This window comes from Temnothorax curvispinosus, unplaced genomic scaffold (assembly GCF_003070985.1).
Source record: "Temnothorax curvispinosus isolate PA1 unplaced genomic scaffold, ASM307098v1 QBEX01017489.1, whole genome shotgun sequence".
Lineage (NCBI taxonomy): Eukaryota > Metazoa > Arthropoda > Insecta > Hymenoptera > Formicidae > Temnothorax > Temnothorax curvispinosus.
In genome coordinates, this window is record NW_020227269.1 from 17,998 (window position 1) to 34,243 (window position 16,246).

General features: G+C 41.9%; 2 protein-coding genes across 2 annotated transcripts; both read right to left on the bottom strand.

Moving 5' to 3' along the window:
* Nucleotides 1-529: 529 nt before the first annotated feature.
* On the bottom strand, nt 530-2,571 carry LOC112467525. The gene is made up of 3 exons (XM_025036187.1): nt 2,030-2,571; nt 1,777-1,981; nt 530-790 (listed from the first exon to the last, which is right to left on the bottom strand). The coding sequence occupies exons 1-3, from the start codon at nt 2,569-2,571 to the stop codon at nt 530-532; spliced, it is 1,008 nt and encodes a 335-aa protein (XP_024891955.1).
* A 675-nt stretch (nt 2,572-3,246) lies between these two features.
* On the bottom strand, nt 3,247-4,327 carry LOC112467526. The gene is made up of 3 exons (XM_025036189.1): nt 4,231-4,327; nt 3,630-4,180; nt 3,247-3,468 (listed from the first exon to the last, which is right to left on the bottom strand). The coding sequence occupies exons 1-3, from the start codon at nt 4,325-4,327 to the stop codon at nt 3,247-3,249; spliced, it is 870 nt and encodes a 289-aa protein (XP_024891957.1).
* Nucleotides 4,328-16,246: the final 11,919 nt, after the last annotated feature.

Consider the following 16,246-nt stretch of genomic DNA (forward strand, 5'->3'; position numbering starts at 1 on the left):
CTGTCTTTAATACGAGAATAGATATATACAGTCTGTCCTGAAAGTGGTGGGCAGTCTTTCGGAGTTCACTAAACATAAGAAGTCTTTGTATAAGAAGTCTTTGTATATCGTTTGTGAGTGGGCGAGGCAGTTATATTAATTGCCCTCCTCGTGATGATTAGCCCGTGAGCCGATAAGACACGTGGCGGTCGGCACTCGCGCACATGTGAGCCTGAGTCGTCGTGTTGATGTACCCGAGTAGAGCTGGATGAGCGGTCGCTTTACATGTTAATGCAATATCTCGGCAGCTGTAATCACTGCGGTGGGCACTTCAATGTGTAGTTACAATCAAAATGCACAGAGCACACGTCGTGCGTCTGATCACTGCGCGGCCATTTGTACAACTCTGAATATCGCGAGGAAGACGTTGGCGATGAGCGCGCCCGTGCGTGCGCCAGCTGTCGCGGTGATCGGGCGTCGATACGCGATCGATGCTGCCATCTGATCGGACGGCGCAACGTTAACGGAATCTCGAACATTCCGCCCGCCATCAGCAACCTTGTTGATGATTCCTTACTCTTGATCCTTTATCCGGTTGAAATGGGTAATATGGCAAGCTTGGCACTTGGCCGAGTGAGTGTCGTGTGGCCGTCTTGAGGGTAACCACCCTGGTGAGTCCATCCTTGCTGGGGTGCAAAGCTGTTACTCTGGCGAGTGGCCATTTGCACGGTGGAGAGCGTTCGTCGGTGAGCAGCACGATGGAGCCCATCTTGATGTTGTTGTTAGGATGATGCCACTTGGATATCGCCTGCTGGCGTTGCAGATAGTGAGCCGACCATTATGCCCAAAAATGTTGAACACGCTGCTGGATGAGCTGCCACCGAGATAGTCGTGAGGTTGCTAGGTCAATATCAGAGATGGCTCGGGTATGGTAGTGATTGGACCTCCAATGAGGAAATGATCTGGTATGAGCGCTGAGACGTTTTCAGGGTCGTCACTCAACGGTTCTAAAGGCCGCGAGTTGAGAATGGCCTCAATTTGCGTAAGCAACGTTGTGAGTTCTTCCCGTCGTGAGTAGAGTCTCCCCGATAGTCCGTCTCAGATAAAACTTCACGGATTTCACCACCGCCTCCCATTTGCCCCCCATGTGTGGAGCGCCTGGTGGGTTGAACTCCTATCTGGTGCAATCATGTTGTAGAATTTGAGCGAATCGTTGATATTCTTGGAAACTCTGGATGAACATTTTCTTGAGCGCGGCGTCTGCTCCAATGAATGTTGTCCCGCAGTCCGAATACATGGTCTGAGCAATTCCTCTTCTGGCTGAGAATCTTCGGAAGGCTGCTATGAATCCTTCTGATGAGTAGTCACTGACTACTTCGAGGTGAATTGCGGAGGTGGAGAAGCAGACGAACACACAGATCCATTCCTTGTATGTTTTCGCACCTCGTCCTTTCCATGTTTTGATGGTGAGCGGTCCGGCATAGTCAACTCCTGTATGAGTAAACGGACGTGACGGTGTAACCCGAGAGAGAGGTAGTTGGCCATCAGTTGATGAGCACGGATCCCCCTCTGCCGAGCACACACGACACACCGTAAAATATGATACTTCACCGGAGCCCGTCCGTCGATGATCCAGTATTTTTGTCTGACATGAGCCAATGTCAGCTGTGTTCCTCCATGCAAAGTACGCAGATGGGCGTGTGCAATGATCAGGGTTGAGAACCGTGAGTGGCGAGGCAAAATCGCCTGATGTTTGTTGTCTTGAGCTAGTGCTGATTGGTTGAGGCGGCCGCCAACTCGGATGATCCCTTGAGCGTCTATGTACGCAGTCAATCGACTGAATGCGTGAGCAGTTGGTAGTCTCGAGTTGGCCGTGAGCATCTTGATCTCTTGCGTGAAGTATGCCGCTTGAGTAGCCTTGATCCAGAATAATCTGGCCTCCTCCAAAACTGAGTGCAAGTCCAGTGGCTTGTATCGGCGCTTTCTCAGAAGCGATATGAATCTGAAACAAAGAGCTGTTATTTTCAATAATTTATTGAGAATTGAGTACCTATATATCAGGTCCCAGTGATAGTCCGGTTGAGATGCGGCCGCATGTAGCGCAATGCCAGGACGAGCCTCATGCGCGCTCAACTCGTCCGAAAGTGCGGGTTGTGATGGCCATGCTTCAGGGGTGAGTATCCACGGTGGTCCCGTCCACCATAATGAGTGGCTTTGGAGTTGAGCAGTACTTAATCCTCGTGATGCGCAGTCGGCTGGGTTGGACGTACCTGGTACGTATTTCCAATGTGCGTTCGCAGTGAGCTCTTGAATTTGAGAAACTCGATTTCTCACAAAATCCTTCCAGCGCGGTGCATGAGATTTGATCCACGTGAGTGTCACAACAGAGTCCGTCCACAGGTGAGTTGCTGTGACGTTCAACTTCAATGTGGCTTGAACGTATTGCATGAGTCTTGAGAGCAGCAGTGCTGCGGTGAGTTCAAGTCTCGGGATGGTGAGCCGCTTGAGCGGTGCTACCTTTGTTTTGGAGCACACCAATGAAATCGTGGCGCCATTAGAGCCGTAGACGGTGATCAATACGACTGCAGCCATTGCCAGTTGAGAAGTATCAGAAAAGCCGTGAAATTCCACTGACGAGGTGCTCCATGTAGTTTGAGAGGTGCTACCTTGGTTGTACTACCGAGGTATTGAGAGCTTGCAAGCTTGTGAGTTCTTTTCTGATAATGAGCCACCGTGATGAGAGCTGGGATGGCAGTGGTTCATCCCATTGGAGCTTCATGTAGCCAAAACTCTTGCAAGAGCATCTTCGCCTTGATCACCACAGGTGATGCAAAGATCAGTGGATCGAGTATCTGAGCCACTTCAGACCAAGCAAGGCGTTTGGTGAGATGATCGGTGTGCGACGAGATCCTTATTAAGAATGTGAATGAATCTTCTTGAGGAAGCCATCGTAATCCGAGTCTTTTGGTTACGCAATCGTCAAATGTAATTTGTGAGCCCTGGTCTTTTTCTGCTTGAACCGCAGTGAGTACGTCTTGATGAGTCGCGTGCCACCTTGCTGATGGGAAGCCGCCCGCCATGCACAAGTCCGTTGAGCAGTATTGAATTCTAGTACCTGCTGAACGGTGTTGTCGCCTCCAGAATTGTCATCAACATATCGATCGTTGTTAGCTGATATGGCACTTCATTGAGTTGTTCATCTATCCAGCGAGTCCGTTGTAAATTTCAGTCATCTTCACGTTGATCTGCCTATACCCTTTGGTGATGTCAGTGGCAACTAAGTGTCGAAGTGGTCGAATCCAGAGCAAAACATCTGATGTCTAGGTGCTGTAATGCAGATGCATTCGAGCCATCAAATACCACGCGTAATGTTGTGGTTGCACTGTCTGGTCTGAGCACTCCGTGATGTGGCAAATAATATTGTGTGTGCTGACTGGAAACGGGTGAAGCCTTCTTCATGTGATTGAGCTCTTGATATTCTGTCATAAACTGATAATACAGACGTCGATAGTTGTCATCTCGTGAGAGTCTTCTTTGTAAACTTTTCAAATATCGATGCGCAATGAGATACGAATCGCCAAGAGTATCAAGTGATGATTTCAGTGTAAGTCGAACTGTGTATCGACCTGTTGAATCCCGTGAAACAGTACTCTTGAAATGTTCTTCACATCTTTTCTCGTCAGGAGTAAGATCAAGATTGTTGCTCGCAGGCACTTCTTCTTGTGTCCAGATTTCGACAGTAACTCGTCGAGAGCATCTTTCCTCTCCTGAATCGATGCATGATGCACTGCAGCAGATGCCGATGATGATGTGTCGACAGGTCCGAGCACGAACCATCCGAAGATTGAGAGCTGCGCAATTGGCATCAATGTATCTCGTTTGATGATGTTGGGCTTGATGATCTGCCCATATGAGTCAGCTCCAATGATAATATCCACTGGCCGTGGTGTCAGAAAATCTGGATCAGCCAAGGCTAATTTGGTGAGATGCGGCCATTCCTGTGGTGCAGCGTTGAAGGGTGGCAAGATGTTCGTTAACGTCTGCAGAATGTGAGCTTGAATAATGACGTCTGATCTTGAGTGAAGTGAGCGGAGCTTAAGCAATGCAACTCCTCGAGTCTGCGTCGCCTTTCCGCCACCAATTCCAGTGATGAAAATAACGGAATGATGACGAGTAATGTTGAGCTGACGAGCGAGAGATTCTGAAACAAATGTAAGTTCTGAACCTGAATCGATGAGAAGCCGTACCCACTGAGTATTAATTGATGAGCTGATCTGAGCCAGGGCCGTAGCGAGTAATGTTGAGTGTGGTGAGCGGGCCAAAGAGAAGTGAGCAACGATTGCACCATTTTCCTATTGAGCTGTCGCAGTTGAGCTGGTGGTTGGCTTCGCTAATGAGCTCGACTGATGAGCCTCATGCAGCATCGTGTGGTGTCGGTTGGTGCACTTCTTGCACCCCCGTGAGCTCTTGCATGAGCGGACATTGTATCCGGAGATGAGCTGAGCGGGTGTGCCTTCAAGTGAGAGTCGCAGATAATGAAGGTTTTCCACGTCGGTGAGGCGTCGGTTGTCGTAGATAACGGCCTTGAATAGGTCGCGATACGTGGGCCATGCAGCGTAATTGCCCTTGAACGACGGGATGTTGATGTCCGGCAGCCGCTGATTGTCACGCGGGGACTGCGATGGTTTGGATATGCGTTCTTGATAACGCAATAATGCGACGTGCAGTCATGTAATAGCTCCGTCGTGGAGTGAACATTGTTTTTAAGCATTCATGTTGTATGAGCGCCGCCGGCCAAGTAACTTCAAAATATGCGTGCTCCTTGAGAAACGCTTTATGCACCTTCTCGAGATGCATTGAGATGTAGAAAATCTTCTCTAATGACGTGTCCTTTGCACAAGATGGTGGCGTCTCGCCAGTATTCCGCACCGTCGCCAGTCGGTTCATTTAGGATGAGCTCCGTGGACAAGCGCACGGGTGAGGCTTGGCGTTCCGATGTGCGAGCCGGTGGTACCTCGAGCAGCGGCGTCGTGGTCTCCGTACCGCCCGTACCCGCCTTTGCGGGTTCCGTCATGTTGAGCCGTCCCTGAGCTGCGCACGATGAAATACCTGAGAAATGTCGAGGCACGTGTAAGAAATGCTGCACGAACCGAGAACGTTCGAGAGACGCGTGAGAAAAACACTATGCGAATCGAGAATCGTTAGGATCATGTATTGAGCACGTGAAAATGTCTATTTACACTCGCGGGAGCGCGTGAACATGTTTGTGTAACACTCACGAGCGCGCGTGAGAATGTCTGTACTTCACTTGCGGAAGCGCGCGATAATGTCCACGTGGCATGTCGTGAAAGGCATGCCCTGTTCACATGATCTGTGTCCGAGCTACACTTTAAGTTCCACGCATCCGGCTCGAAGGACCAAATGTTCGCGAAATCGCTGATTAATCCCGGCGATGGAAGCGGGATGAGAAGAACGCGCGTGGAAGGTGTTAATTAATTATTCTGTAGTATAAAATGTAACTCAGAACACAGTCTGAGCCGTCTTTAATACGAGAATAGATATATACAGTCTGACCTGAGAGTGGTGGGCAGTCTTTCGGAGTTCACTAAACATAAGAAGTCTTTGTATATCGTTTGTGAGTGGGCGAGGCAGTTATATTAATTGCCCTCCTCGTGATGATTAGCCCGTGAGCCGGTAAGACACGTGGCGGTCGGCACTCGCGCACATGTGAGCCTAAGTCGTCGTGTTGATGTACCCGAGTAGAGCTGGATGAGCGGTCGCTTTACATGTTAATGCAGTATCTCGGCAGCTGTAATCACTGCGGTGGGCACTTCAATGTGTAGTCACAATCAAAATGCACAGAGCACACGTCGTGCGTCTGATCACTGCGCGGCCATTTGTACAACTCTGAATATCGCGAGGAAGACGTTGGCGATGAGCGCGCCCGTGCGTGCGCCAGCTGTCGCGGTGATCGGGCGTCGATACCCGATCGATGCTGCCATCTGATCGGACGGCGCAACGTTAACGGAATCTCGAACAATCTTGATTCGTTTTTTGTAATTGATTTGTATGCAACTTTAAGGACTTATTGAACAACCCTCGTAATTAATTGAATTTTATAAGCAAATATATGTATACTTTGAAAAAAATTTGCAATAATATTTCTAATAAAATTATTATTAAATATTTATATTTGTCCCTTTTCTACGCAAAAACATGTATGTCTTTTGCACATACTAATTCCAGAAAAGGTTTTTAAATTAATTTCAAGCAAAAGCAAATAAAACAGTTTGTTTTTGCTTAGAATTAATTTAAAAACCTTTTCTGGAATTAGTATGTACAAAAGGCAAATTATAAATTAATTAATATACAATAAAATGTAAGAGAACGGTTACACTGCAGTTATATTACAATAATGCTTTAAATTATATTACTGCTATATAAATGTTATATAACACCGCTATATTTATATTATATATCTATATTTATATTATATATAGTGGAAAATTACAACTAACGTCTATATAACTGTTACGATCGTGTTATATTGCGTGTTACATTTTGTTATATACTGGCAATATAATCGTTATATATCTGTGTTTGCTGGAATATATGATTACATCAAGAGACACGGTAGTGTCTCGCGCCAAGTACGCGCGGAGCGAGACGCACCGTGACTCTTTTACGCGAACGTACGAGTTGCGAGTACCCGAGATTTTGAGATCTCAATAACGAGTGAACGGATCAAGTGCTAAGTAGGCTTGATCGATAGCTTGGGTTGATTTACAAATAAGAGTGTTTTTATTTTTCCGCTACGTGCCCTACGAGAGGAGATATTACGATGCAAAGTCTGAAGTAGTGAATTTTCCAATTAAGAAACGTCGCCGTACGTACGGTTGCTTTTTGCCTCGATAGATGGCATTTGAGAACATGTCGAGCGTCCCCCCGGATTCCCTCCATGACAGTGTTGCTATATTATCAACCCAGCGAGTAAATTTATTCGAGTCGATATATCAATATATATTGACGTGTGCGTACTGCGCTCAGTGCAGTCAGTGCGTTCAGCGCGCTGTCAGTCAGTTAAGGTCTATCCAGACAAACTTGCATAGGTGCATAACCATATGCATAAAGAAACGGATTGATCTATTTTCTTATGCACATGCATATGGACCAATCAATTCTCTTATGTTTATGTTTATGCGCTATGCAAGTTTGTCTGGATTGACCTTTATAACCCTGGCGGAAATATTTCTACAAAATTTAAAAAAATATAAAATATAATTGCCAGAATCTATTAAATTTTACATGAATTTAAGAAGTACTACAAAATCCTACATAAAAATGCTAGAATTGAAACACTTTTGTAAATTTTTGTAGTATTCTATACAAGTAAGCAGATGTTTTAACTTTTTAAGATTTTGTTTCTTCTTAAATTTTTAAAATTTGTAGATCTTTGTACTATTTTTTATAAATTGTAGTTTTTCATAAAATACTACTTGCAATAATTTCTTGATTTGAGAACATTGTAATTTGTGGTACTATTTCGTAGATATTTCTACAAAAAAATAACCATTTCTACAAAAAATTCAATATTTCAACAAAAATGTACAAATTTCTATTTCTAGTCAAATTTTGTAGTTATTCATAGAAATTTTTTCCGCCAGAAAACCCATGAAATAGTGACGATTGTGCCCGTCGCTACGTGATAGATAATGAAATATATATTGACGGCAGGGAGCTGATACCGAGGAGATCAAGGAGCCTGTTCACACAAGGCGTTTCTGCCGCGCGGTTGCCGCGCGATTGCGGCCGCGCGTTAACGTTTGCACGAGCCGCGCGCTGTCGCGAGGCAAGTTGCAACAACGCGCGCATACGCGAAACGGCATACGCGCGACGGCGAGTTCCTATGGGTCTAAAATGCCGCAAAGCGTATCATAGACGCTCGTCGTCACGCGTACGCCGTTTCGTGTATGCACGTATGCGCGCGTTGTCGCACCTTGCCTCGCGATAACGCGCGGCCACGCGCGGCAGCGCAACCGCGCGTCAAAATAATCGCTTCGTGTGAACAGACTCTAAGAAGTGTAAGGCAGGAGGAGGTAGAGCAAGGAGATTTGAAAGACGCGGGATTACAACCGGAACTGTAACGCGCAGATAGGTAGAAGCGAGCGGGAAGCGATGCGTATTTGTTATGAAAAGCGAGGGAAGAGTCGTCGAGAACAGTCTTGCGTAGGGAGTGGTCGAGTGAAGAGGCGTTTTGAAATAAAGAGAGTTTTCTATTACGACGAGTCGATTCACTACCCTACAAATTCAGAAGTGGGATATAAGATCCATCGTATATCAGATCCATCAGATCGTATATCGGATCCTGATAATTGAACAATAAGCGTGCGTGCGAGACAGTGGACGCGAGTAAATCGTGACAAGTCGCAAACGAGAACGGGCCATACGAGTTGCTGCGGGAACGAGAGAAAGTTTTCGCGAGCTTAGTGTTCTCGTAGTCGTGCGAGGTTCCTGTGAGACAAGAGCATACGGCGATCGGCGGAATCCGGAATCCGTCTGCTAAAACGAAGGCGCGAGACGACGAGTGCGTGCAAGTACGGCATGTACTGTGGTAGAAGCTTCGAGCAGTGGTCCGTAATCGAATTGAAAGAACGATTAGGCGCTCTCAGGCTGAGCAAGGCTGGAAGAAAAGCCGAGTTGTTCGTAAGACTGTGCGAAGCCGATCCAAGTAGACTGAGGACAAGTAAAGCATCGCTTGGTGTCGGGATGAGCAGCGGAGAGAACAGCGCAGAGCAACAAACGAATGTTGAAGAGGACAACATGGCCGCCGGAAACGATGGCGTGCGAGCGGTAAATTCTGCAGCCGAGTCGAGCATTCAAGAACGAGAGTTAGATCTACTGCGGCGTGAAAGGGATCTAGTGGTGCGAGAATTAGAGGTGTTACGCATAGAGAACGCGACCTTGAAAGACACGATGGGGCAGCGAGCGGTCGAAAAGGAAGTACCAGCTTCGTCCGGTGAGTCTTCAGGATCGCCAATTCAATGGTCGATAACACAGTCGGTAACGGCACCATTACCACAAGCGACGGTTAGGCAGAGGCCCAATATCAATGCCATCTGCGAGTTGCTGTCAGAGTTCAAGGGTACCAGCGATGTCTACTGGCGATGGGAAAAACAATTTAAATTGTTATGTACGATATACGAGTTGGACGACCGAGCTGCCAGAATTCTAGTCGGCATGAAGTTGAAGGACCAGGCACTGAAATGGTTCCATTCTAAGCCAGAACACCTGGAGATTTCCGTCGAAGAGTTGCTCGAGGAGATGAGGAAGATGTTCGATCATCGACCGGCTAGGATAATACTCAAAAGAAATTTCGAGAAACGTGTTTGGCAAGTGGCTGAGACATTTAGTGAGTATTTCCACGACAAGGTGACGTTGGCGAATCAGGTGCCAATTGAAGAAGAAGAGATCGTTGACCATCTAATTGAGGGCATATCTGATGTGCATCTGAGGAATCAAACAAAGATTCAGCGGTTTCCTACCGAAGAAGCGTTACTAGGAGCGTTCGAGCAAGTTCGGCTTGAGCCTGAAAGAAAAGGATGATCGCAAAAAGGGAACGACCATGCGAAAAAAGAGGCAAGCGACGGTGCGGAGAAGGAGAAGTCGCAGCAAGCAAAAAAAGTGCGGTGCTACAATTGCAACGAGTTCGGACATAAAGGTCGAGATTGTCAGCAGCCAAAAAGTGAGCGAGGTTCCTGCTTTAATTGTGGCAAGGCAGATCATCGAATTAAAAACTGTCCACAAAAGGTTAAGAAGGACGCAGCCAAGAAGAAACCACGGGACGCGACGAAGGGATCGACGGAGACCGAAGCGAAGCAAATCGGAGTCGTAGAAGAACAGATTTTTAGAGACTTGCGATATAAGTTTGTGAGTACTGAGCTATCGGTAGAACTGATCCTTCGTACGTTGTTAGATTCGGGAAGTCCGATTAGTTTTATAAAAGAATCTTTTGTACCGGTAAAATCAGTGACGCGAGTGAATAATGAGAATAATAAATATATCGGATTGAATAAGAGCCCGTTAGAGATTAGCGGAGTAGTAAACGCGACCGTAGAATTCGAAGGCAAAAATTTAAGTGGATTACTTTTACGCTTAGTGCCAGATTCATCAATGCAAGCTCCGGTTGTTATCGGTAGAGACGCGTGGAATATTTTGGGATTAACGGTTAGTCGCGAAAAGAATGCGAGTGAAAAGGGCGAGAAAGAGAACGAGCGCGTAGATTTTCTTGAAACAGATGCGTGTGAGATTTTAAATATAAGCGCGAGTGTATTAGCGGTAGACGAGGTGGATGCATTAAATATAAAGGTGCGATTTTATTGACTCTAAAAACCAGCAGCAGCGTCAAGAAAATGTAGTGGGGGAAGAAGTTCTGTTGAATTTTGCGGTACGCTAAAAAATTGATACGGTCTGAACTTCTTCCCCCACTACATTTTCTTGACGCTGCCGCTAGCTTCTAGCGTCAATGAAATTGCACCTTAAGCGAGGAAACTGCGCCTGAGTGGCATGAGCGTTTAAAGGAGTTGTTTAGAAACGAATATTTGTTAGCGGAACGACCGCCTACTCCGCATACGGAACTTAAACTTAAACTTAAGAAACATACTCCATTCCATTTTGCACCACGTAGACTATCTTATCGCGAGCATGCGCAAGTAGAGAAAATAATCGAAGAATTGAAATCGAAGGGAATTATTAGACCGAGTAAATCACAATACGCTTCACGAATAGTATTAGTTCCAAAGAAATCGGGCGAAATAAGGATGTGTACAGACTATCGGTTTTTAAATGCGCTAACTGAACGAGTAAATCATCCTATTCCGGTTATTGAGGAAGTAGTAGAGTCAATGAATGGTAACAAGTATTTTAGTTTGGTAGACCTTAAAGATTTTACCACATTGACGTTGCGGAAGAAAGTATTCCATACACAGCATTCATTATCCTGTTAGGGCAATTTGAGTTCACTAAGATGCCGTTTGGGCTGACGACAGCACCCATGACGTTTCAGGAACATGTAGAGAAGGTTATATGGACGAATTGGTTCGATCAGGTGACGTGCGACTTTACCTGGATGACTTTTTTATAGCGACGCGAACTTTAGAGCGACATTTAGAGGTGTTAAAAATACTTTTTCGAACATTAGTAGAAAATCGGTTAGAATTACGGATAGACATAGATATTTGCACGGTATAAGATTTAAAGTAGTTACGGATTGTAATTCCTTGATACAGATGTTAAAAAAGAAAGACATAAACCCGCGTATAGCCAGATGAGCTTTAGAGATGCAAGATTTCGATTATACCGAACATCGAGCGGGAACGAAGATGCCTCATGTTGATGCATTGAGTAGAGTGTACGAAGTACTCGTAGTCGAGGATAATTTGTTCGAGGCGAACTTACAATTATGTCAAACATTAGATCCGAAAATTCGTGAGATCCGAGAAAAATTAGAAAAATCAGAAGATCGGTACTATGAAAAGAGAGACGGTTTAGTTTATCGTAAGTAGGGACAAAGAATCTTGTTTTATGTACCACACGGAATGGAATACGAGATTATGCATCGTTATCATAATGAGTTAGGTCATTTTGCGACAGGAAAAACATGTGATATTATAATGCAAAGCTATTGGTTTCCGAAACTGCGTGAGAAAGTAGATCAGTACATAAAGAATTGTTTTAAATGTATTGCGTATTCAAAACCTTCAGGAAAGTTAGAAGGATATATAAATAGTATACCTAAAAAGAAAGCGTTCCTTTCTCAACAATACACGTAGATCATTATGGCCCTATAAAAGGTGCTATTGCGAAAATACATGTGTTCTTAGTAGTAGATGCGTTTACGAAGTTCGTGAAATTGTATGCGGTAAAATCGACTTCGAGCGCCGAAACGATTAAATGTTTACAGGAGTATTTCCGAGCATACAGCAGGCCAAAGCTTTTAATATCTGATTGAGGTACTGCATTTACCTCTCGAGAGTTCGAAGACTTTTTAACAAAACAGAACGTGAAACATGTAAAGGTGGCCACAGGATCACCTCAGGCTAATGGTCAAGTTGAGCGATACAATCGAGTGTTAGCATCCGCTCTAGGAAAATTGAGTGACGAGGAAAGTTGGCCTAAAGCATTAAATGAGATCGAGTTTGCTTTAAGCAATACGTTTTGCAAGTCAACGGGAGCAATACCAAGCGTCTTATTGTTTGGGACAGAGCAACGCGGAAAAATTATAGATTATGTTAAAGAAAACGTGTTAGAAGAAAACTGTGTTAGCAAGCGTAATTTAACTGAGATTCGTGATAAAGCGGCTGAGCAGATTGCGAAGGGTCAATCGTATAATGAGCAATATATAAACCAAAGACAAAAACCTGCGAATGAGTATGAGGAAGGCGATTTAGTTGTAGTGCGAAACTTTGATTCAACCGTAGGAATATCTAATAAGCTAAAACCGGCGTATAAAGGTCCGTATTGTGTAAAAAAGCGTCTACGAAATAATCGTTATATATTAAGCAATGTTGAGGGACACCAGCTCTCTCAGCGACCGTACCAAGGTGTATGGGAAAGCGCAAATATGAAGCCCTGGCGTAGAGACGATCCCGTAGAGGAAGTAGAAGAAGACGGCCGAGGCGGCCTTGTAGTCAGAACGGCCGAAGCTGTAAGGCAGGAGGAGGTAGAGCAAGGAGATTTGAAAGACGCGGGATTAGAACCGGAACTGTAACGCGCAGATAGGTAGACGCAAGCGGGAAGCGATGCGTATTTGTTATGAAAAGCGAGGGAAGAGTCGTCGAGAACAGTCTTGCGTAGGGAGTGGTCGAGTGAAGAGGCGTTTTGAAATAAAGAGAGTTTTCTATTACGACGAGTCGATTCACTACCCTACAGAAGAAAGGTGTATCCAAAATCGCACACGTACGTATATGCTGTCTTGTATAAGTTGCTAAATTTAAAGAGAACGACAAAGTGATCTATATCTATGCACGTTTGACAGGCACTATTTTTCTAAAAAATCTATCGTATTTATATACACGTGTAATACGTATACATTTACGTATGTCTCATTTTAATCGATCACCTCCAAAAACTTTTTTATTTGTGATTCTAGAAAGAAATGCTTCAGACGAAAGTTGTTTGGTTTGAAGGGGAAACATGATTCTTACGTGAGTTATGTCGTAGATATCATTGTTTTCAAGAAATTTAAAAAACGACTAATTTTTTAAATAGAACTTGATTTTTTTCTTGAGATAAAAGTTGTAGATCTCGAGACATTTTCAAAACATTATAATAAAGCTCTCTTTTGTTATTAGAATTTCCTGAGGTATTTTAAATTTTGTCGTATTTTAAAATAATATTTTTAGTATAAAATATGAAATATCTCGTAAAGTATTCATGTTTCGATTACTTTTAGTTTCATACTTTTATACGCAGAATAATGAAAGAATTCGAATAATATTAATTTTTACATTTGCAATTTTGCAAAATTGAATGCGTCTACAAAATGCAATCAATTTTTTTAAAATAATTATTTCTGTTTCTTTTTTTTACAACAATTAATTTCTTTTATTATTCTACGTATAAAAGTATCAACGTAAAGTTATTAAAAAGTGAATTTATAATACTTTACGAGATATTTCATATTTTATATTAAAAATATGACAAAATTTAAAATATCTCAGAAAATCTTAACGAGAGAGAGCTTTATTATAGTGTTTTGAGAACGTCTCGACGAGATCTACAACTTTTATAATAAAAATTTAATTTGTTATTATTGCTAAATTGTGAATAATTAAAAAATGAAAAATGGAAATTTTTTGCCGATACTTGCTTATCACTACAAAATGCATGATATCAGTACAAAATTACTTCTTTCAAAAAAAGGTAAAAAAAGGCGCCAAGTACACGCGCAATGTATATTGTAAATCCAAAAATCTTAAATGGTAGTAGCTTTATTTCTCCCTAACAAAATAATTCACAAAATTACGTTACTTAACTCAACCCAAGTGATATGTATTTCAAAAAAAGATGTGAAATTCTTAAATTGCGCCCATCGCAAAGAGAATATATATATTGCTTTAAAAAATAATTGTTGCGCAACTACTTTAAAAAAATAAAACTCAAGTGGTACGTATCTTTGTATTCCCATTCAAGGATCTTCTCATTCCAACCTAAATTTTAATTTTTTTAAATAAAATTATAATATTACAAAGAATCATTAGGGTTGTGTCATAGGGTTGTGTGGGGTGATGTGCAACACTTTTTTTCGTTGCTCGGAAAACATATCCAAAAATCAAATTCTTGAATATATCATGGCTGTATAATGTAGAGGAAGGAAAATACTAAAATTCTGCGTGATTAGATTTTCAAAATTTTAAATTTTTCCTAAAAATTTTTCGAGTTTTCAAAAACGTCTGTTTTAGCATTTTCAAATTTTCTTGGGGTGATGTGCAACACAGGTAAAATTAAGGTAAAAAATGCATGAATCGACTTAAATGTTAAATTTGGGCTTCTTAAATACAAATTAATCGAAATCTGGTGAACAAAAAATTTCACTATGTTGTAATCGGCCTCTGACAAATGGAAATTTCACAAAAAAAAATCATTTTTTATTTGATTTCTTATTTATTTATCGCTTAAAAATTAATATAATGAAAGGAAAAACGCAAAATCTTTATTTTTCATTATCTGAATCGCAGTTGTCACAAGTAAAATAGTTGCGATCTTGCATGTCGACACAGTGTTGCACATCACCCCAAACACGCTATTTTGCGCGGACTGGCGTGACACCAACACAATGTAAGAAAATCACAACATTGCTTTGGATTATCAAAAGCACTTGAAAAACTAACAATATAAAAATATTTACTTATAAGATGACTAAGGGCCAATTTCACCAACCACAGTTAGCTTAAGGACGTTCTCTCGTCCTTATACTAGAGAAAATCGATTTTCTTAGGATTTTCTTGAAACTGTGAATATACTTTAATTTAGGTGTGCTTTATGCGTGGTATAAATTTCAGTACCTCTTCCGGGATAAAAAATGAAGATACTGAGCTTCAAAGTTTAAAAAAAAAATTTAAAATTTAATTTTTTTTAGTTTTGGCATTTTTTCCTTATAGAACTCGACGGGAGAAGCAACTTTGGTCCTCTTGGCCAACCTCGTATCTCTTACCGTTTGGCCTGGAAAACTTTTTCATTAGTAAAAGTTGAAACTTTGAGGCTCAGTATCTTGATTTTTTATCCCGGAAGAGGTACTGAAATTTATACCACGCATAAAACACACCTAAATTAACGTATATTCACAGTTTCAAGGAAATCCTAAGAAAATCGATTTTCTCTAGTATAAGGACGAGAAAACGTCCTTAACCGATGGTTAAAGTTAGCAGAATTGACCAATAGAAATGAATCCACCCTGCTTTCTATTGGTCAATCCTGCTAACTTTAACCGTCGGTTAAGCTAACTGTGGTTGGTGAAATTGGCCCTAAAACCAATTCACGAAATCACTATGAATGTGAAAAACAAAAAAAATTTCAGCTTGAGAAATTTAACTCGCTTCTCGTACAGCAAACCAGGGTGCGTGCTATCTCGCGAGTTACTTATCTAAAACAAGGTACTGTCGACATAAACACATGGCAGTATGCGGTTTTGTCAAATTTCGAAATGCAGACCAGGAATCGGAAACGTTGCACATCACCCCATGTTGCACATCACCCTACACAACCCTACAAAATAAAAATATTTAATTAAAATAAAATAAATAAATTTTTCTTGTATAAAAACTTGGCGCTGCTAGATCTTGAAATTTAATAAAGTACTAAAATTTTAATTAAATTTAATAAAGCACAAAATTTTTTATTAAATAAAAAAACAATAAACATAATTTAGAAAAGTATACAGCGGGAGTAAAAAAGCAACTCCAAGTTTTTTTACAAGAAACATTTATTTATTTTATTTTAATTAAATATTTTTATTTTGTACTGTTATCTCTTTCATTATTTGTGATTAAAATGTTTTTTTGTAATATTATAATTTTATTAAAAAGAATTAAAGCTTAGGTTAAAATGAGAAGACCCTTGAATGGGAATACAAAGATACGTACCACTTGAGTTTTATTTTTTAAAAGTAGTTGGGTAACAATTATTTTTCAAAGCAATATATGTATATATATATATATATTCTCTTTGCAATTGGCGCAATTTAAAGAGTTCACATCTTTTTTGAAATACA

Excerpts from the sequence above, each read along its gene's own strand:
- LOC112467526 (XM_025036189.1), bottom strand. The coding sequence starts at position 4,327 with ATGGTGCAATCGTTGCTCACTTCTCTTTGGCCCGCTCACCACACTCAA. Across the intron at positions 4,181-4,230 it reads AGCTCATCAATTAATACTCA|AATCTCTCGCTCGTCAGCTC; the intron begins GTGGGTACGGCT and ends CATTTGTTTCAG. Across the intron at positions 3,469-3,629 it reads ATGTGAAGAACATTTCAAGA|TTTATGACAGAATATCAAGA; the intron begins GTACTGTTTCAC and ends CTGTATTATCAG.
- LOC112467525 (XM_025036187.1), bottom strand. The coding sequence starts at position 2,571 with ATGGCTGCAGTCGTATTGATCACCGTCTACGGCTCTAATGGCGCCACG. Across the intron at positions 1,982-2,029 it reads CACTGGGACCTGATATATAG|ATTCATATCGCTTCTGAGAA; the intron begins GTACTCAATTCT and ends TCTTTGTTTCAG. Across the intron at positions 791-1,776 it reads ACGCTCAAGGGATCATCCGA|CAGGCGATATCCAAGTGGCA; the intron begins GTTGGCGGCCGC and ends CTGCAACGCCAG.